The sequence below is a fragment of the Ornithodoros turicata genome, chromosome 5 (assembly GCF_037126465.1).
Source record: "Ornithodoros turicata isolate Travis chromosome 5, ASM3712646v1, whole genome shotgun sequence".
NCBI classification, from domain to species: Eukaryota; Metazoa; Arthropoda; class Arachnida; order Ixodida; family Argasidae; genus Ornithodoros; species Ornithodoros turicata.
In genome coordinates this window covers 35,908,197-35,931,327 of record NC_088205.1, presented here as the reverse complement: position 1 = coordinate 35,931,327, position 23,131 = coordinate 35,908,197, and the positions used below count along the sequence as shown (strand labels likewise).

The following is a 23,131-nucleotide window of genomic DNA, read 5'->3' as shown; positions in this document are numbered from 1 at the left end:
CTAAAACAAATGTTTTAGCTGCCATCACAAAATAGTTTTCCCTAAGTGTCCGTTTAAAGTTACGGGTTCAGCCTCTGACCACCCCTGCAGTCTACGCGTGCCGCCGCCAAAATTACAGAAATATTGCAATTGTTTTCATGCCGTGGTAAGGAAGAAGTGCCCATCTACCTATCTGAGGGTCGCAAATATTCTGGTCACTCGCCATATGTACCCTAAAGGGGGTGCGAAAAATGCTTCGAGAAGCAAATTTTCGTATTTTTTCTGGATTACATCGCTAGAAGTAAAGAGACAAAACTATTTTTAACATTAAGATAAGCATGGATACTACAAGCCAAAAAAGTTTCGTTGAGAGGCTAAACACAATAATATGAGACAAAAATACGCGAAGATGCAACTTTGGCGAAAATACTGCAACCTAAAATACCAAAAATGGTGGAACGCAGAAAGAAGAACAGTGAAAGCTGGAAGAAAGTATCATGCCCAAAGAACACAAGGGGTAAGTTTTAAAAAAGTATATATTTTTATAGCAGAAAAAATAATTTTTTAAGTTCGGGTACGGCGCAGACAGCACGCGCTACCGTAACAACGCTCTCATGCTCTCGGCGACACCACATCGAAGGTGCACCAGGGGCGCGATGCTCAACTATTCGTCTATTCGTTATTCCGTACCGCGTGGTAAGTGCATGTATGGGATTCGTTGTGATTCGTCACGAGCTTTCGCGTGATGAGCAGTAGTGTCATTTCTTCGAAATCACAGCCTTGTAGAACAGTTTTAACGTGCGGCCACATGGCCTTTGGAGCGCGTCATCTCCAAATAATACCAATAACGAACGGTATCTTCAATTCAGCGTCGGGCTCCAGGTCGGTGTCGTCTGCTACGAGCAGTCAGTACAATGTGATTGGTTCATCCACTCGGAAAAACCGTCGGAAAAGACTACTCGCTTGAGTACGACGTAAGTGCGGCACTGACAGTGTACTTTCTTGCGTACGACGCAAACAACGAGAATTAGCCGAAGCAGTCTACAAGCATGGATGACACAGACACGTAAGCCTCCAACAGGCGATGTCCTGTGTACCGTACACACAAGACATCGCCTGTTGGAGGCTTACGTGTCTGTGTCAGTATACGACGTACAGTACAGTATATACGACGTAACCAACGAGAATTAGCCGAGGGAGGCTACTAACATGAACGACACAAACACATAAGCCTCCAATGGGCTCACTGGTTCAAAGCAGTGGCAGGTGCGTGTGCCGGCAACGGACACTGTACTTTGGTAACTTCCCTTCAAGGAACTGTCTCATCTCACTTACAAACTGTTGCGAAACCCATATCGTTTTTACACTATCGAGACTCCGGTTGACCCACCCGCAGAATCAACTATTTCAAGGACCGTTGCAAGCCTGCTTTTGCTGCTAGGCGTTTCGTCATTCCTCTCATGCAGTCACAGGGTCCTATAATGGGGAAAGTTGCGAACAAGTGTCAAGTCACAGACACGTTGTGAGTGAAACCATGACAATAAGGTCAAGTCAACCAAGTCAGAAGGTGCTTCCCTTGTCCACCTTCGATGTGGTGTCGCCGAGAGCATGAGAGCGTTGTTACGGTTGCGCACGCTATCTGCGCCGTACCCGAACTTCAAAAATTCTTTTCTCCGCTATAAAAAAATATACTTTTTTAAAACTTACTCCTTGTGTTCTTTGGGCATGAAACTTTCTTCAACCTTTCACTGTTCTTCTTTCTGCGTTCCACCATTTTTGTTATTTCAGGTTAAAGTTGCCGTATTTTCGCCAAAGTTGCATCTTCGCGTATTTTTGTCTCATATTATTGTGTTTAGCCTCTCAACGAAACTTTTTTGGCTTGTAGTATCCATACTTACCTTAATGTTAAAAATAGTTTTGTCTCTTTACTTCTAGCGATGTAGTCCAGAAAAAATGCGAAAATTTGCTTCTTGAAACATTTTTCGCACCCCCTTTAGGATACATATGGCGAGTGACCAGAATATTTGCGACCCTCAGATAGGTAGATGGGCACTTCTTCCTTACCGCGACATGAAAACAATTGCAATATTTCTATAATTTTGGCAGCGGCACGCGTAGACTGCAGGGGTGGTCAGAAGCTGAACCCGTAACTTTAAACGGACACTTAGGGAAAACTATTTTGTGATGGCAGCTAAAACATTTGTTTTAGTGGTTTTTCCCAAGCAATGAATCAGTATGAATTTTTATAACAAAATCGACGAGGGTCAAGTGTCACCTCTGGGACGTTTAGCATGGAATGACCTACTGGTCCATTTAGCTGAACAAAGCATTGAAAGTACACAAATTTTGTGAAGGCAAAGATACATATAAGAATTTTATTCCCAATGTGTTTGTAGGTAAAAATTTTGCAAGGTCTAAGTATAAATTGTCCCCAAAGAATGTTCAGCAATGCATTTGAAATATTTTAAACAAATCAGAAACAAAATCTTGGTCATTCTTTCTGGGTCGGAAGCAAATCCCAAAAACAAGGGGCTCTGGGCACGTGTTCAAGTAGGACAGGATACAATTTTACTTCATGAAGTAGGAAGGTAAATTACTTTCAAATCAAGCAAGACAACTGACTTGGTGCCTATACCATTGCTAAAAAAATAACTCCAAGGATAAAGATAAGGATGTAAGGATAATAAGGATGTCATATGATAAAAGAATGCAGACAACAATTTGATCTGTGGAACTGGTAGGCAGTGGAATGAAAGCAATTACTTGCACATCTTTGAGGTGCACAAGGAACCTAGGAAACAAGTTAACTCTTTTTGTTGCACACCACGGTGGGTCACCCTACATTTTGATTTACCCTATCTTTTAGCACTTCATGTCTAAGTTAGTGAGGAATGCCTACTTACAATGTCTGGGTGAGATTCAAGGATTACACAAGTTACCCTATTGGCACTAGCAGAGCAGGTTCACCGTGCACTGCAAAGTATGTGGGAGCAATTATAAATATACCCCAATATACAGATGTGTGAAAAATTACAAGTGGACAAAGAGTTTACAGAAAAATAGCAGGACAAAAACAAAGTGATTTGTTAATACCAATACTAAATCCTTTTGTCTTTTCCCTGTAAAGTCTTAGGCTGCTTCTAATCCTTACAGATCTATTTCCTATCTTATTGTCACCTGCACTATTTTACTTCTCTTCTGCAGGGTCTCTCTACCACAGAGAAAGAGATTGGAGGAGGCTCAACTCGGATATTCACATCTTGACACTTCCACTGCCAGTTCCACTTGTGAAACATAAATGGTGCAACTTCACACAGCCATGTTGACCAGGCAGAGGACAATGCACCACAGTTGAAGTCGCTCCCTTTTTCAACATTGTTCACTCACAAGGCTTATTTCTCCGTTATGCCGTATATAAATTTGCCAATAACTGACAAATACACAATCACATCTGTAAAGTGGAAACCTGCTGTGCGACAGAATGGCTCGCTATTTTTGTTTTTACTTCTCCCCGCACTTCACAGAAAACGACTGGTCACTTTGAGGATTTGCCGATGTCTGGAAGCAGTCACCAGATACTGGCTCCAAGACACGCAGGATTGTGTTTCTATGAGGAGCGCCTCACACGTGTCCGCAGTCGACGACAAGAGGTAATAAATTTTGAGTTCGAAGACGTATGGTCAGTCGAGCTAACGGTTGTGCGAGGGGTGTTGTTTTGTTATATTTTTGCAGAGTATGTGGTTTGAGTAGCGTGAAAGGAGGACATCTGGGGACGAAACCCAGTTTGCCAATGGTGTAGTTGCCAACATTTTCTTCATTGTGACAAATTAATTAGCTAATGACTCTTAAAATATTGTAGGAGTCATTATTTTCGCATGAGCCTCAATATAGAAGTGATAATGTCAATTTTATCAAGTAGGATGAGATTGCTATACAGAATGATCGAGAATCGCACAGTCCTCACATGGTATCCCTCAGGTTGTATTTTTTTGTAGCTGAGACCTTCAGGGTAATCAAATTTGGTTGAATCACCAGGTACATCTTGTGTGGACACAATATTGTTGATGCGAGTGAATCAAAGATAAAGGTGCTGCTAGACAACCAAAGAGGTGCAGGACAAGCGTAACACTTACACCCATTTGCCAGTGACTCCACCTACCAGTCCAAAATAACAATTTTTCATCAGTCAGCCACATTTCCACCAATATGTCCATTTATGAAGCTCCAAACACACCAGCTGTCTTGCTCAATTTGGAATGGATTTACCCAGAAAAACATTTCACAACTCAAACAGTCCCAACACTGGGCACACTTGAGTGACTGCATGAATGAGGAAGTTAGCAGTTCACATGGAAGACCACCTTCCTCCTCATTGTGCAGTCATTGCACAAAAGTTCAAGTGCGAAAATGCATGCACATGAGCACGTGTCAGTAGAAACTCAAGTTTCAAGGTGCAAAGCCAGGGTGTGGAACCGAAACGTTTTTTGTTCTGGTCGTCATATGGGTTCGACAAAAAATGGTTCAGCTCCAGGTTTAAAAAATAATGAATCATATCAGCTCAAACCGGTTCCAACATTCAGGTCAGCACAGGTGCCACCTATGATGTTCCCTGCCAAGTGATTTCAGATCAGAGAGAAATCGTGTACCTGGCAGACCTTTTGGATTTTCGATTTGAGATCACCCTGTGTTTGAGCGTGCTGGCAAAGCGGGCCAGAAATGTGGTGGTTTCCTCTCAACTTTTTAGTTTTTATTCAACAGCAAGCGTGGCTCCCATAAAATTGAAAGTAAACACCGCACAGATTTATGAAAGGGCAATTTTTACTTCTTAAGAATTTGTGACTGATAAGATATTCCGAGGAATAACGTCAGGTTCTCTAAGCCCATGATATCATCATTCATCATTTAACTGTTGCTCTTATTCTCAAAAAAAGACTGTGCCAAATTTTGAGGTTTCTCAAGCAAAATGAGAAGCGAAAGTCTCAAAGACGTAAAGTATGTCTGGCCATTCGATTCAAGCTTTCAAGAGAGACTCAAAAAATGCTCTGGAGGAGCACCACTTGAAAACTTCAAAATGGCAAAGACGATGTGCTAGAAAATGATCATGTGAATTTCTCGGTTGTAGTGAATCTTAAAATCAGTAAAATCGAATTCCCAACTCTAAAACACCCAATGATGGCATGAACATAAGAACACTGACGGCGTGTGAATTTTGGCCGGTTTGAAGATGATACGTCGCAGTGTTTTTTGGTAAGCATCTTAGAGTTCCAGATATCAGACCTTGCCACTTGAACTAAAAAACATTACAACAATTTTTGTGTTTTGCTCCAGAATGAGGGGGAAAAAAGCCTGTCCAAAAATAGTGTTCTTTTCCTGTTTCGGTTCAGTTCGACACCTGTATGTAGCTTGTGCAGCCTACAAAAAACGTTAGTAGAATATTTGTGAGGGCAATCATGTGAACTTGACAAAAAGTTTGTTCACAAGGGCTCACTATGCTCGTAACTATGACAACTGAAGATGATCTGTACAACTCAATACAAAATCTATGGATTTTATCTGGTACAGACTGAAAAAATATGCGTTCAGTATACCCAATATTATGATACTTCACTTCTCTGAGTACTTTCACAATGACCACTTCTTAACCAAGTTTACATGATGCCCAAAAGTGCACGGTTGTATAGGTAAGCGTATTAATTGATTAGTGAAGTGAACTGAAGACAGAGCAGCTTTTAGTAGCATCAAGCCTCAGCTTCTGATGCATAAAAGACTTAAAAATTTCTTTGCTAAATTTTTTTAGAGTAAAGGTCTACTTTTTCTTTTAAGTATATGTGAATGATGTGCAGCCTGCAAGAATATTGATACATATACTATCAACCCTTACTTCACAAGACCATTCTCAGATAGAATCTCGGGGAGTCAAACCTCTACGCAAGCTTCCTTTGGTTCACACACAGTCGAGGTTGTAATGCTGTTTTTCTTTTCTGTTCTTTTTTTTTGTGTGTGGATGAGGAAGGGATGAATGCATGCTGGAGTCAATATTTCCAGCCAGCACAAGGTTACAGACGGATTGGAACAAATATGCAAATGCAATTCTCCAAGAGATGGCATACCTAGGGACCCTATAAATAGTCTTTGGGTCTCTTTGTACCAAACTTTACTGCTGCTACACTAGAATTCCAATGAAAATGCATGAATGACGTCAGGGGTATTTCTGGGTATGCTGAAATGGCATTATAAGTAGGATTCGTGGTTTTCGGCATTTTCCGAAAAATGCCGGAAAACACCCCCCGAATGATTTTTTTCAGATTCGGAATATTCCGAAAAAATCCGAATTTCTCGTATCTTGACAGCTGCCATTCCTGGAACCGCAAAGGGAAATCCCCTTGGAATCTCCCGTTGTCGACTATTTCTCGAGCGTGGTATTATCTTCGGGCTGTGCCCCGACCTCAGCTCTGTTGTACGGTCCGTGACCGCCTTTTGGCAGCACACGTACTTAGTGACACACCTATCTTTAGTGAATTTACTATTCAGAACCTTTGTGGTCTGTTGTTGTCCGGTTAAAAAGAGATCACGAGTGTACGGAGCTCCCAAACGGTTTCAAAAGCCGATCGCTCATCCCCTGCCCTAGCCTTCTAGTTCATTTTTGTGTTTTTGTATTCCTCTATCTACTCCCTTCCAGTTACGACTTGGAGTGACCCTTGTTTCCGTTCGTGAGGCACTTCAAGGCACTTCGAGGCACTTCACTGTATGAGGACTTATTCTTATTTGTTCTACGAGATGAATCTCGTATGGATGATATAAAGCGCGAGTTTTTCGAATATGCTGTATGCCCTGCCCCTCAGGTGGATATATCTCCTATTCAGTTTTGGACGGCCCGTTCCAGCACATGGCCTTTGTTATCGCAGTGCGCCTTAAGCATACTGGCTATTCCTGTTTCTAGCGCTAATGTTGAGTGCGCGTTCTCTAAACTGCGTGTTATTAATCGCAAGGAGCGAGCCGCTATGACAGGTGCGAGCATGATGATGTACGCTTGCATCTATTACAACAAGAGGTAGTCTCCTTGTTTGCTGGTTTGGCACAGGCAGTAAAAGACATTGTTAATGAAACCATGAATCGATTCACTTCTTTTCGGTTCGTTGTTACTTCGCGCGCAAAATAGGCTTTCTTTCATGCGAAATAAATAGATGCCCGTGTTCGGGCATTTATTTTTTGGGCGGAATATAGATGCCGAAAAAATCCGATTTATAGTCCCCCATATAAATGCCGATAAACACCCCCCGAATTGGGTTGAAAATAAATGCCGAAAACCACAAACCCTAATTATAAGGCATAAAAGCAAATGCAAAATGTGTGCTGTGCTCCTTGACACTTGAACACTTGTATGCAAAAGAAGTGATGGGTGCCAGCCTGTAGCTAATACGAACACCGCCACTAATGTAAATCAAATTAGTCTTTGTTTTCCTTTGTCTGTACATTTTTTCCAACCACGTGTTCAGCCCCACAAATTCTCCTGTGCCTGTCATTTTGTGACCAGTAGACAGCCACCCACAGCAGGGACCATAGTGCCGTTAGCTATAATTAGAGACTGCTGGAGGCATAGGTCAATTTCCCCACTAGTAATGCCAGCTGATGTCAAGATGTCATAGAAGCAGGCAAGGTGGTAAATCATATCCTTGAGCTCTTATCTGTGGGTCATGTTTCTTCGGTGCCCAAGCTCATGCTCTACTCATCACGGCAGCTGATGTCGCACATCACAATGTCAGTGCCGCCAAACTCTGGGAGTGAACGGGGGTCCAGCACTACGAGTGTCCCAGGTTCTTGAGACATTGAAAAATTTACTTCTCAAGCTTCGGGGATTCCCCCCCCCCCCCAGCTCTGTTTTTTTTTTGCAACCCCCCCCGGAAATTTCTGGGATTGCCCAACACAGCTCAGCTACCAATGCATATACAGGGTGTCCCAGCTAAATGCGAACATATTTTTAAAAAACATACATATAACTTTTTCCGAGGTCAAATCAATTGCAATATAGCATATGCTGAAGGGCACTCCTTAGGAGAGCATTGGGAAACTCCTAAGGCAATGTCTTAATTAACTTTTTAATTATAAAAGCTACGAAGTTGTCCTGATGAGGACATCTGGTCCCTTTGGTCACCTGATCCCGGAGCAGTTTTCAGAACAAAAATCCGTTCGATAGATCGTCCGCAAAAAATTAGTGAAGGAACACCCTCCTCATGCACTCCTAAGGAGCGCCCTTCAACATATGCTACATTGCAATTGATTTGATCTCGGAAAAAGTGATATACAGTCAAACTCCTTTAGAACGAAGCTCAGGAGACCGCAAAAAAAAAAATCGTAGTAAAGGTCACTTCCTTAAAGAGGATGTCCGCCATCTTGTTTGTTTACATTTCCACTTCGCTCCGTCCGCCTGGCAATAACCATAAAAACCAAAAAGGGAGAGACCACTCAAATTGTTAGTATGCACTCACAGAAGACATTTATTTGTGCACAAAGAAGTCAGTTAATCTTTTCTGAAGTAGTGCGTTCATTGCCACCGGGAGGTTGCGTACGTTCTCGAATGCACGTGAATTTAGAGACTTGCCTATCACTAGCGGCTTCAGTTAGCTTCAGTTAGTCGCACGTATCCGTTTTCGCGCTGAGGACCCTTCATTGTTCTCGTGATGCTTCTGTATCTTCTCTCGGTCCTTCAAAAACGTCGAAAGCACAGAAGCACTAATCCCAAATTCATTTGCAACATCCAATTTCTTCCGACCGCTATCAACGGCTCTTAGCACCGCGATCTTCTCCTTGACTGTAAACTGCTTCCGCTTCGAGGACGCTCGTGCAGAGATGGCATCGCTGCCCTTCGCTGACATGTCTGCCATGGCACAACTTGCCACGACAACGGAATCTTCGTGAATGCTGTTGCCCTGGTCTGCACCGAACGTCGTGAACTCAGGTCAGAAAGGAGGTCGATCGGGCTTTGAACTCCAAGGTGACCAGGAATTGTCCAGGGAGGCTCTGTGATGGAGCCTTTGATGATGTCACCCCTTTCCAAGGTCACAGCTTGGAAACTTAGATCATAAAGGAGGGTCCCCACCCCCGGGAGAAAAACTTGGTATAATCCTCGTAAAACCCGCCCAACACCCCTGGGGAACTTTGTTGTATGTGATGGAAATTACGTTGAAGGAGCCGCATTTTTGTTCGTTATTAAGGTATTTTCGTTGTAAAGAAATTTGTACTAAATGTTCGAAAAGTACATTAGCCCTATGGGGCTGTGGCGGGACCATGAAAAAAATTCGTTCAACTAGTACTTTCGTTAAAAAGGCTTTCGCTCTAAAGGAGCTTGACTGTATATATTTTTAAAAAATGTGTGCACATTTAGCTGAGACACCCTGTATATACAGGGTGTTTATTTTTATCCTTTATAGAATTTTTATGAAAAAGCTATGAGAGCAGCATAGATGTCGTTTTAGCAGTTGAGTTATATGGCCAGACGGACATCTCTAGAAGAGAGTATGTAAAAAGCCTACTCACATGTCAACACAAGCTAACACAATGCCAATACTGGCATAATAATGTAGTCAATGCTAACAGTATGGCACATTCATGCGCAGCTGTAGATTCAGATGGAAAAGACACTGCTGGAATAATTGCTAAAGTGTTGTTCTACCAAATAATATTGCTACTAGCTTTTAAATATCACGTTCTCCATGTAAGTGCAAGTTTCACATGCTCTTTCCCACCTTTTCATCACGAGCATTGTCCACTGTCAAGAACCTCCAATTATAAGGAAGTAATATATTGAAACATCTGTGGTTGACAGTATATGCATCATTTCAATTGCATCTCGTGCCCTAACACCAATATACTAGTGCCTGATATTGCAAAATATTAACATTCAGTGGACAGGTGCATGTCTCATAGCAAAACTACACCACTGTTTGATTTGTTAAAATTAATGCAAATTATACAACTATTTACCTGGTAACTAATCGATTAACATATCAATAGTTAATCAATTAATCAATCATAGATAATCAATGAAAAGCAGTGGCAGCATCCTGTTACGGGCCTCTGAATGTACCACTGCACGTCTCCACCAGATGTGCGGTACAACCAAAGGGAACAATGCATGTACAGTGCTGGACAAAAGCTTATGGAACACATTCCGGCACATTCCTTCCTCAGAGTAACACTCTAGCAGCGAATGGTACTGTGCAGACTATCAAACAGGTGACAAGGTTACCTAGGCACACGTCTGTAAGTCCATACGGACCTATTCGCTACTAGCGTGTCACTCTGAGGAAGGAACGCGCCAGAACGTGTTCCATAAACTTTTGTCCAGCACTGTACTCGTTGGTCGCTTAAAGGAGCATGGAAGACATTTGGAACATACACTTTTTTACTGCGTCATATGGACATACAATCTTCAGTAACCGTCATGCAAAATGATTCCTTCGGCAAGTGCGAATTCACTGAAAAATTTGCTTTGCAAGAGAGTGAGCAGCAGGGACGACCTCGCCCTGTGGCACCTTGCGTCTCGTGACGTCAGGTGACAGAGCACGTTTCACCGGCCACCGAGAATAATCTGCTAGCGAGAGCGATCAGTCGAGACGCCAGTTGGGCGTGGCAAAATGAGACTGGAAAAAGAAAGAAAGCAGACGACGGCGCTAGCCTCAGTATTGGCGAGGCACACGACGTTGCAGACTGGCAGCCGAGGGGAGCAGGTTTTCTGACCCGCAAGATTGAAAGCTCTCTTGCGCTCCAGGATTATGCGCCCAACTCATATTTTTTGTGCGAATGTGTGTCCCAGGGCATGTAGTCCTAATTTCTAGAGCTCCCGACATATTTGTTCTCGAGACTTTCCATGCTCCTGTAACATAGCTTCCAATGTGGTACCAATATATCTAAATACAACTGAGTGTTGGTGCTTTTATGAATACCATTAAATTTGAAGCAACTTTTGGCTAGATTCTGTTCCGTTAATTTCCAGAGACACGCCAACAGGCACTTACGGCAACAGTGGATCCGTTTTTGCCAACACCGCCCGAAAGAATGACTGCCACATCAGTGTAGCACATGATGAGAGACACCGAGAGAGCCATGGCTACTGGCATTAGCCGCAGCTCCATATGCAACAGGGGCAGCTGAGGTGGAGGAGAGAGTTAGTAGAAAGCCAGCCAAAACCACAAAGCCACCTTAGTGCCACTGTATAGGGGAAATTAAGGCAACAGAATGACGCCAAATCACGTATATGAAGAGGCTTTCGTTATTGGCCCAGACACCTCTATCCAAATCTCTGGCCTTTTTCTGAAAGGACAGTGAAGGCAAAGAAACCCTATTATTGCAGAAGAAAAAAAGAAAAGGCTTCAAGTTTTGTGTCAGTAGCATTTCTTTCCCTTTTACAGTAGCATCAGCCAAAGGTGTCGGAGCCCCAACACATGCCTCAGATGTTTTCAGGCACACTTACGGCAACCGTAGATCCATTTTTGCCCACACCACCAGTAAATATGGTGGTCATGTAGTTGCAAGCAGCTACAGTGGCTGCCACCACAGCCACAGTAATTGGTATGATCTGTAGGGGCAACTGAACCAGGGGCACCTGATACCACAGTGCCCGTTTCAGTACACACACTTTTGTATCGATGGAACCGCACATAAATGGGGCGGGAAAGAAAGTAATTGGAGATAAACTATGTAATTCCATCTTTCCTTCTTATGAAGAAACAAAGTTTCATTAATGCCCTTCGAAGTAATGTGGTCGTGACCTTAATATTATAAAAGGCAATAAGCAACAAATTTACTTACCTATGCTCACCGCTAGCTATGATGCGGTTTTCCTTTCACATAAAACTGATAATCCCTTTTCATATATTGTTGAAATTACACTAAAACCAAGTATTACTTATCAAAGTAATACGGCACATTAAAGTTTCCGTATAAATATGAAAGTCATTCTATTACAGCGAATAAGGAATAAAATTAAAGTTATTGCTAGTGGATCTTGCCAATGTTACATACGTAAATTTGGAAATTACATGAAACGAAGCTAATGCGCAATTATGTCATGCACCATATCAATTAGTAGTGTTGCATTCATAGCACGCTGCAAGCAGAAATGAAAATTTGGCATGTTTTCTTGGATACGCATTTCCAGTTTTCAAGTCAGCATGACATTCTGTGCACGTTACGGCAGTTCTTGCATTTCTGTTCAATGTAGCTGCACTACCAGGAAGTTTGTAGCCATCACCAACACCCACATGGTCACGCTTGTTGGTCAAATAACTATTTAATAAGCCTACAATAATTTATTAATTTAAGCTGCTACTTTATAAAAATTAAAATAAACATTATACCACCCAACAGCTACAAATTCGACACATATAAGCAATTTATCTGCGTGAAGACAGTCGTTAAATCTAATACCACGTCCAATGAAAAATAAAAAATAAGAGGGTCGGCTGAAAAGTAATGCATGATCACACGTAACTCGCAAATGAAAAGAGAGATTTCAATGAAACAAAAAATGCACAAAAGTACATTTTATTGGCTACAAGAGCATACATTTACTGTTCAACATAGTCACTATTTACAACTATACATTTATCCCAACGAAGAACAAGTTTCCTCATCCCGTCAGCGAAGAATTTTGGTGGCCTTTACTTGATCTACAACCTCACTGTGTCCCTCACTTCACTATCTGTGGTGAAATGAATGCCGTTAAGGGCCCTCTTGAAATTCAGAATGAAGTGAAAATCGCAGGGTGCCAAATCCAACGAGTATGAAGGGTGTGGGATGTGCTCCAATTTCAGCTTCACAAGAGACACGGTGGCAGCGAGCGATGTCTGTGACTAAGCTTTATCAGTAACACTGCAACACTTTCGACTCAGTGGATTTCTGAACATGGCACACACGCCTTCTCAAGTGTTTTAAAATCTCAATGTACCACACAGAACTCAGTCGCCCAAGTTTCCAGGTATTCTGCCACATACACATGTTTAGCGCCTGAGAATGCTGTCAGGAGAAGTTCATGCTCGATATTCAATTTACCTTCCCCTGGTGCACGAAATTTTTTCACCCACCCACAGTACTTCAATGAACAGTTTTATCACCATAAACAGCTTGTAAACGACGATCAATGTCACTAGGATTCACTTTTTCATCCATCAAAACTTCAATCACTAGGCATTGTTTGAAACGTGTTGACATTAGCGGGCGCATTCCGCCCAATAGCAACGGCTGACAAAGAACAAGTGAACAGAATTCAACGACTCATGCCATGTTTATAGTGGACAAATGTAGCCACAAAATGACAGTACATGCCGCTCTGCATGATGGTTTGGCCTCGCGCCACATGCGATTGTGCATTACTTTTCAGCAGACCCTTGTATTTCGCATTGCCTTCTTCCACCTTCAGGTATCAAAGGCCCTGCCAACAGTAACTTTTCCTTAAGAAGTTCCCACATGCTATCCCCAAAACGAAACCCAGGTATCTCGGAATCACAAACACGATTTAACGGGGACTGCTGATAGCGGGCACTGCTACAGGTGTTTTTTCATTCAATACAATTTTTTTTTTTGTAAAAAGCTATTAGAACAGCACAGATGCAGTTTTTTGCAGACGGGTTACGTGGTCAGGCAACCATTCTGTCGAAGAAAGTATGCAGCGACTACTAGTTGACTAATTACCTAAAATCCATTACTTAACCTTATAGTATAAAGTTTTCTGTTAAATGTGAGATAGCAGAACCGGAGCCAGTGATTATTTAATGCCAATCTATTTTTAAAAAATCCCAAAATGGGCACATATTTTTATGTATCCATAGTCAAATTTTGCTATGCAAAAGCCGAAATTGAAATCACGTGCATCAAGAGCACATCATAAGACAACCATTGCCTACGGCAGCTTATCTGGGGAAATTTATATGGCCAGCAGACCAATGCCGACTCCAATCAGTTCCATCGCACCAAAGCACATAGTCCTATGACGTTGAATGGGTGTAGACTCTCCCTCCACTTGGTTTCGGCTTTGGTTCATTTGCGTAGCAAAATTTTGCAATGGATATTTCAATGTACTTGCTCTTTCCACAATTTAGAAAAAAGAGTGGCTATAAATAATAGGGAGTTTTAGTGGATCATTTTCACTCAAATGGTTCACACACGGTTTTGCTGCTGCTCAATCAAATGATTCTATTCTGAGTCACTCCCTCTCCTCATTGGCCCTCCGTGAAACTGTTTGTGAACCGTTTGAGTGAAAGCCATTCACTAAAACTGATTAGCACCTATTCTGTTATCTCATATATTACAGAAAACGCTTAACTGAAAAGTTAATTAATGAATTTTGGATAATTAGTGATCTAGTAGTTACATACTCACACAGAATGTCTGCTTGGCCATCGAACCCACCTGCAAAAAACGGTATCTATACAGTTTTTATTTTTAAAAAATATGTACAGAATGAAGATGAACATCCTGTTTTCTGGTGTACCTGCCACTGCACTCAGAGAAAAGCGTCATGCAGTGCTCACCTTTGTTGCCCAAACTGTGGGGCCAAAGACAGCAGACACTAAGTGAATGGCCATGACAGAGAACTGTGCTTCAGTCACATCAAACCTGCACAACACACTGCCTTAGAAGCTAACCAGTCATATAGAGGGATGATAACACTCTCATGGTCTTAGAATATCACGACCCCTGGGGCACTATGCTCAACTTTTCGTTGTTCGATAATGCCCCATAAACCCACGACTTTCTCATGGTGCATCACGAGCTCTCACGCAAATGCCAATCACAATGTTTAGTTAAGAAAATGACAATAACAAACATTATATTCAGTTCAACACTGAGCCTTAGGTCCTTCAAAATGAGATACAGTAGTAAAGTACAATAAAGATTTAATGTAAATTATTCTCTTTTTAGATAACCTTTTCCTTATCAGGCTCTCATATCAATGTTCTTCAAAAACTGTGACAAAAGTTCACGCAAAATGGCTAATCTACACAAGTAATTTCTCCAAGCATGCCAATGACTGCAACACATCCGCACCACAGCCTTCTACAAATCTCAGGCACACGCTTCTGCCTGTTGTTTGTAAAACGCGAGGTCATAAACATAGAATGTTGAAAGCTTTCCCAACAAGCCCTGACAAATGAGTTATGAGACTTCCAATGAAATGGGCTATGACTAAACTTCAGGCAAATGACTATGCTTTCCCCCCTTGACCGTTGCTCTTTCAATCGATGTGAATGTTTCAAAAGGAACTGATTTTACAAGAAGACTCTTGTAGAAGGTTAAAATGCCTGTAATGTTCATGCCAATATCTGAAATGTACTTTCGTGGCTTAAACATGCGTATTTTTACCTATTTCTGTTTCTACGCACATTTGCTAGTCAAAAGGTCACATTTCTGCATCTCAAGCAAAATAATGTTGCCCAGATGAGCAAGTAAAGCTAGAAATTCATGTTTTTATAGCCCGGTATAGAATAACAGAATAATTGGTGTCAAGAAATTTCTGGTACACTTGAGCCCTGTCTCACTGTGAGAAAAGATAGAAACAAGTAGAACTTGAACATGATGGAAAGTGACTGTGTTTAAGGCTGACTATAACTGACAAACACGATACGAGCCTATTTATTGCGAAGGCATGACCTTATCGTTACATAGTGCAGGAAAGAGACCTGGGTGCAGTACCGAAGGCTGGGACAGTATTTCTTTTCTTACTTCAAAAAAACTTTCCAGCCCAATTGTTCTTTTCCGCTAACCTTTCCCGATAAACAGCACGATCAGCAACAACATTCAATACTCTTATTACTCTGGTTGCCACACAACACACTGCCAAAACTGTGCACAAAATGCTCGTGATGTTTCAAAAAGGCAGTTCTCTCGCTATGCCATTCCACGCTAAACAAGTGCTGTGCAAGGAAGTAACAAACATGTATGCATGTTTGCATATGCAGAAGGGTCAAATAAGAAGGAAAAAGATGCAAAAAGGGAGAAGGAACTAAAGCTAGTGGGCATTGAAGTTTTTCTGCCCTGAAGAGTTGCTTAAAGGAGCTTAGAAAGCCATCTCAAAAATTTTCCGTTCCGAACGCGTTGTGGAAGCAGGTAACTTAACTTGATGATTAACACACAAATTTTCTCTGTACACAATATTTTTCGTAGAAACAAGACACTTGAACATCGCCGCGCGCGTTCCCGCTCGACTCGTCCTTCAGGGTTAAACGAGGAGGAGAAGGAAAAACGTCATTGGTGATGTCATAAAAGTGGAAAGCGGCGACCGCACTTCTATCTGGGTCAGTGCTGCCCAGTTTTCTTTCCTTTCTTTCTTTTCCCCTGCTTTCTCCCTGTCAAGTGATGAATAAGGGAGGACCTCGATAGTCCTGGTCGTGAAACCCTCATTCTCGAAATTCATGTTCTCGTATTGCCAACTTTAGGATTGGACGGATTCATGTTCTGGAATCAAGGAAAACGAGGGAAAATGCTGCTTCCTAAGATGATATGCCGTGACTAAGAACATAACATCACTATTTAACCACTCAAATTCATGGGTTTTCGATATGTGTCCACGGCGTGTTAGCGAACGAAAGCTATATTTTAGCAGCCATTTGGCTTAGCAGGGCGTCATGTTGGTGAGTTTATTATTAGGTTAGCTAGTTGGGTGTTTGCAATGTTATGTCTGGGTTAGTCAGAGTTCGCCATTGGCAGTTTCCCGCGCGCAACTGTGCATTTTATAGTCAGATAACATTTACGCTAGTCACGTGTTGTTTCAGTGCACACTGATATGCCGACGGACGCAAACTGAACCGGCGTTGTTGCTCACTATGTGGTGACAAAACAAAAGGCTCCGGGCACGGATGAACTCAAACTTGCGTGTTTGTGTTGTCCACGTTTGAAGCCTGCATCGGATAATTCTTGTTTACCTCGATGATTGGTAAGTTGACCATAAATTGTGGTGGTTTTATGACACTGCTTGGCTATGTTGGTGTGTAACCCAGCCAATGGATGTTCAACGCCTGATGCCGGGTCATTTAGTCTACTACTTCCTTAGATCCATGATACATTACAAGGTGAATTTCTCTTAGCAATAACAACTGTGTGAAAGGAAGATCATTCTCCGCCTTGAGGTAGTCTTAAAGGGACAGTCGCATCCAGTATCCCATCTATGAAACAGATGTTCAGCATAGGCCGACAATCTGCTTAGCAAATTTTTGTTGTTGTTGCTGTTGAAAAGTGCTTTTCAAGCAAATTTTAAAGGTGAGCGCTGCTTCCATTGCTGCGAAGGCTCCCTAACAGGAGGAGGGCCTCACTCAGAGCCTTTTTCTCAAGGCCGTGCTCTGACTGGTGCTATAGGGAATGACGCCTTTTTCCGAGAGGGAATTCCGGCATACTCTCAACATCCAGTGTCTGCTCTTATCCCGTATTTCATCAAATAGCGGACAAACTGCGCCATTATTTCACGCGGGATTTTCGATACCGTGGTCAGTGATTAATGAGGAATAACGTGACAGAACAGTTTTGCAATCGACTGGAACAGATGCAACCGTCCCTTTAACGAGTCTTTCTTAGCTGGTACATGACAATAACCCTATTCCACTCAGGTACCTTTCTTCTTGGATACTTCGAAAATATTGTGGGAGTGACGTCTTATTGGATCATTGCAACCAGGGTAACGCAAACATGGAAACCCACGTGGCAAAAGAGTACCAGAAACAAATTTCCGTTACAGTAGGAGAAATAAGTGTGGAGTGAAAGACACCATGACTCACTTTCCAAAACGTAGTGTGCCTGAAACATAAGTCTGCCAGTGGGCACAGTAGAAGAGGGTGATGGCCACAAAGCATTGGAAGAACATCCAGGCAGGATAGTTGCCCAATTGCACAGCAATGCAGACAGCCAGGGCCACAAACACTGTGGAGATGGAGTCACAGCCATGGTCAAACAGCTCCCCGAGAGGAGTGCTGCTGCCTGTGCGACGTGCCTGCTTGCCATCGCATGCATCCAGTGTTTGGTACACAAAGAGACCCAAGGCGCATAGAACAAATGCCCAACGAGGTACCTGTAATATATCGAGGCAACAATATTTTTCAGCTCCTCTTCAAGTGTCCTGTATGACGCACATGTGCTATGACTGCTGTGGTTTAGACTTTAGCACTCATAATAGCACAAACCTATACTGTGTATCTCAGTGCAGATGCAACTGTAGAACATATAATTTCATCCTGCATTCATAAGCATTTGTCATATATATATACACGATTGGTGACAAACTGTTTTTCTTGTGCTGTTGGCATCAAACAAGAGAATTCCAAGTAGTTCCTGCTCTTAGAGAGTCACAGCAGTGATTTATCAAGACCCCTCCACCTTCCCTTCTTTCCGGTGCTTTTAGCTTAGACACATGTCAGAAATAGTACGTAAAGTAGCTACAACGTAACTAATAATACCTCTCCCCACCCCCAACTTTGTGCAACACCCCCTGTGATTGCGATTCTGGAGAAATCACTGAATTACAGTGATTGTTTATTTCGCAAAGTAGTTTCCAACAGAAACGTTGCTAGCAGGTAATGAACTGAACTCTAAAAATAAATAGAAATGAAAAGATGCCACGCCAATCCTATCCAAAAGTGTGAATTACAAACAAAAAGCTTCCGATTAATTATAACATGAAGCTTCCCAATTGTACTAAAAGTGTACTATGCAGAACATAAGCATATAAAAAAAATGTACGCAAACAAACGTCAGCCTTTTAGTATTGGCCTCTTGTTGCAGCACCCTTTTGTCCAACCCCTGCATTTTATGCAGGGCTTGCACCTTGAGTGCATAGAAGTAAAAAAGATGAACCTGATTGTGAAGGTGTTTTCTTGTTGCGTCCGCCATGCTCTTGTTAGGAGAAAGAATAAGTTTATCTAAATTCAAGGGCAAGCTCATCCTTTTGCTCCTCAAGGTTTCTCTTCTAGAAAGCATACGAGTCTAAAATGATAGTGCAGTACAACTGGTAAATTTTCCCATTTTAATAATTCACATTCGGAAGGAAACACGTTTTGGGGAACACCGTATTTACTCGCACAATAAGCCAATCCTCAACTTGGCTTGGCCAAACGTAGGTACCTTTCTTCAAAGTATCTGATGCCCCCAGACTTTGGCCGCACTGCCAGCCTCCCCACATGTTGATAGCTCCTGTAGTGTAGAGGAAGAGCAGTTTTCCATGCATAATTCATGCCCCCCCCCCCCCACACACACGAACAGGTGTATTAATATGCGAGTAATCATGGTATTTCATGAGACAGTCAATTTCTTGGTCGAAGTCCTCCATAGTTGTTTTGTGGTGCTCATCTGAGCCGTGCGTACGTCTGATGCTTAGCCAGAGCACCACTATTGGTGAGCTCGGCACAGACATTCGACAGCTCAGAACACATGTGGACCAAGTGTGGTCCAAGTGATATTGGAATAAGTGTAGAAGAATCCGTGTTCAGTGGTCAAAAGCGTGCACTGAAATAGTCAGAATGCTATAATAACGAACTGCAATAAAATACAAGGAATACAACATACAAAGAAGTACAATAATGGTAATTCAGACACCCTGCCGGATGTCTGTGCATGAAAGGGGGCAAGTACCCCACAGCCTGAAGTGTTTGCACCAGGGAGAGGGGGTGGCATTGTGCCCCCCGGCAGATTGAAAACTATGCCTATACAATTCGTTCAGCTCATTGACTAACATGGACTTTGCAGAACTCATTTGTTGCAAATTCCATTGAGTATATTTTCGTACTGTTAATAATTCCTTTTCCGTCACTGGATTTTAATTTACGAATTTCAATTTTTTAAAATTATGATCCCGAAATCTGCAAGTGGTAGGTAAGCACAAAAATTGCTATTTTTATGGTATTTGACTACTGCTTGACACACATATTTAACACCGCTAAACGGACGATGTGGGCATGAAATGACGAGGTGGCAGAAGTGGCTGGCTTGAAGTTCAGCAAGAGGAATGATATAGCACTCGCCCCGTTTAGCCACTTCTTCCATGTGCTGTTCTTTTATCATTGCCGCTGTGAAATATGTCTAGAAGTCTACACAAACTAGATCAGTTTCACTGTGTGCTTGTGATAATTCTGAACAGCTGTTGCAACTGTGAAATGACAGAATGCTTGCTGAGTATGGAATTACCAAAGGGTTCAAATCATCTTCAGGGATGCTTTCTTTTTTTTCTGTGAGCTCTTAATTTGTTACTTCTTCACAGAACTTATCCGCTACCACCGCATTGGAGAAAGTACTGCTCCTTTTGTAGTTTTTTGAAATAAATTCTGCTGTTCTTGCATAGGATAATAAACTGGAGTTCTTTCGAACATACGGTGTCACCAAGTGATATCTGTTTTGCAGCCCGAGGCTTGGGGGTCCGTTCAACCCGTTTTTGTGATTTGTAAACTTCATAAACTGTATGTACTTACACAGGAAAACAAATGAAAAAGCACATAATGGAGATTACGCGTTGAATCACTGGGAAAGAACGCATTGCTGTCGAGTGGGAGCAGGGTCAACGTTCCGAATGATAAGACATCGGATGATGATATCTTGAGGCCGCCGAAGCAAGGCCTCCATGTGGAATGCGCGCCAGAATAACATATATTGTGCTGGAACAATTCGCACTGTTTGTGACGACACAGCACGTACGTACCTCTTGTTTGGCATCGGGACTGTAATAGACGAGAATGAGTGACGTAAAAATGTTCACTGCTAACCCACAAAGAGTCATAAGGTTTGGCGCCAACCAAAGGGGGCATTGGTTCACTACCCAGTTCCAGAAGGGCTGCATTGCTGGGTCGAGAAAGGATGAACCCGATGCGCTGTACTTGTGCTCCGCCAGCCGCTTCAGCTGCTGGGAGCTGAGTACGTCACCGCAGCTTAGGATCATGCTTGTTACTTCACATGCGAATTCGACAAGTCTTTCTGTCACACACCCTAAAACAAACCGCCCAAGTCGACATCGTGCTGTTTCGAAACCACAATTTCATTTGGTATCGCCCATAATAAGTTGGGTAGATCTCAGGAAGAGCACAGTTGCAGGGTGGTACACTGAATTCGGTTTCTTCGTATCTCCGATAGCCACCGTTGACCCTACCGAAGATACTGCTGCGCTACGAAGACTAGAAACTAAAGAAATAACTCAGAAGTAATTTCAGAGGACAATTACCATCGACTGACCGCACGAACTCACGCCACTTGAAGCGCTTCGAGCGACATCTCTCCACTTCTCTCTGCGTCCGTTTTACCTTTTACTAGTCGGCGCTGGCTATCGGTCGGAAAAGCGGTGGCGCAGCTGTTCGGTTACATACATAAAAAGACACATGACTGCCTGGTGTATATGTTATCTAGCTGCTATATAGTATACATAAATTTTCACAAAAGAGAGTTATGGACAGGTGGACCACCTCTGCCGAGGTTTTTGCCACGCCCCGCCGCCGATGCCCGTCCTATAGCGTCGCGCTAATGTGTTTGCACCAGAGAGTCGAGTCGAACCAAACTCAAACCCAAACCGAAAACCCCTTCCTTTATTTTTAGCCGAACCGAAACTATCGGCTAGAACCGGAGCTGAACCGAAACTGAACCGTCAAAAAAAATTCCGTAACCGGTTTAAATAACGGTTCACACCTCAAATTACCGACTGCGGGATTTTCATAGAAGTTGTAGCATCCCAAAGACGCGTCGCAAAGGATGGTGCAAGAGGGATTAAATCTACTAGCTGTGTGAGCATAAACAACGTTTTTTGGGGGCTAAATTAATTGTCACGACCAGTGATTTCCCCAGAAATTCACTGCTGGGGGGATGCCGAGCTTTCAAGGGGGAGGGGGGTTATATGGTGAAGGTTCCACTTACGGAATTTTTCCTAGACACGGAAAGAATCGTGGCACAATGGTGACATCTGCACAGCTTTCCCGTTTTATTTGTACATGTTATTACGTTACAACAGAGTACATTAGAATACCAATTCATTATGAACGGCATTTCAACATTAAGATGCATAATCACACGACCGACAAAGAAAAAAGACTAGCACCTTGTCTCACGAAGCTCAATTAATACCTAGCAACCAACGGTGAATACCTTAGACGAAAAGCAGAATACCTCGCTTGATTTAGTTGGGCGCAAATGGTTCTTGATGATCCACATTGAGTTTGCGTGCCATTTTTACGCATTTTTGCTCTTATATGCGCGCAATATATGCATTGAACAGTCACTTTCAAATGATTTCGGACAAATCCATGCTACGATCATCTGCATGACTGTGGTCCTACAACCGAAGTTTGACAGTACAGGATGTAATTCGAGGCGCCGGACCCACTACCAGAACGTGTTGTTGGCCGAGCTGGGTGGGGTCACCTGAGAAATTTCAGGGGGGTGTTGCAAAAATGCAGGGATGGTGTACACCCCCACCTAAACCCTCCCCCACATTTCCCTACACCCCCCCCCCTTGGGGGTGTAGGGAAATCCCTGGTCACGACCATTAGTGCCTGTCAGGACTAAATTCATGTCGCGGGGTTGGTGGTGCATTTCACGCCTTCTCCTTCCCAGTAAACCACTGATATCCCTAGGACATCCCTACAAGGTCGTGAACGTCCTGAATATCTGAACATCTATGCGATATCTGTCAGATGTCCCAGAACGACATTCACGTTTCGGTTTTACTTATCAGATGTCCCAGGTACGCCTGCAGGATATCGTGCTTTGGATGTTTGAAAGGAAGCAGCCTGCACCCCGGGATATCCATGGAAGATCCAGTACACTGGATTTTGGGCACTGATTGAATGTAAGAAGAATATCGCCAGGACGTCGCCAGGAGATATACGGAAAAATATGTGATGTTTGACATAAGAGAGAAACTGATGTTCTGAGGCTGGAACACTGACTTTCATCTTTCATCTTTCATGTTTGACATGTTCCGAAAGCAACGTTTTTCTTCTGCTGAGAGCAAGCAAAAACTTCTGTGAACCAGAAAGATGAAACAGGTACTGCTTCACTAGTAGCACGTGTTTCTTAGTCAAGTAGCTGAAAAGTAGCGCTTGTTTCTCTTTTATCGCTCGCTCTAAATAAAATTTCTGGACACGTTAGAGCAAACACCCTGTATATTTCTATCGTTGGTGTGCTGCTGGCCGTGCAT

At 42.7% G+C, this 23,131-nt stretch overlaps 1 protein-coding gene across 12 annotated transcripts in view; it reads right to left on the bottom strand.

Annotated features, from left to right (window-relative positions):
* Positions 1-21,264, bottom strand: part of LOC135394356 (cholinephosphotransferase 1-like) — a 32,426-nt gene extending 11,162 nt beyond the window's left edge. For 4 of the 12 annotated variants that reach the window (XR_010422855.1, XM_064625063.1, XM_064625060.1 and 1 more), the window contains exons 1-5: positions 20,651-21,233; positions 17,745-18,034; positions 14,508-14,592; positions 11,450-11,581; positions 10,995-11,126 (exon numbers count right to left, since the gene is read on the bottom strand). Coding sequence is in view for 11 of the 12 variants with exons in the window: in XM_064625063.1 (XP_064481133.1) it covers positions 10,995-11,126; positions 11,450-11,581; positions 14,508-14,592; positions 17,745-18,034; positions 20,651-20,887 (876 nt within the window). In the remaining variant the exon portion in view is untranslated. Of the gene's footprint in view, positions 1-10,994; positions 11,127-11,449; positions 11,582-14,507; positions 14,593-17,744; positions 18,035-20,650 lie in introns of all 12 variants that reach the window. The other 8 variants (XM_064625066.1, XM_064625067.1, XM_064625064.1 and 5 more) reach the window with 5 other exon arrangements.
* Between the last annotated feature and the right edge of the window lie 1,867 nt (positions 21,265-23,131).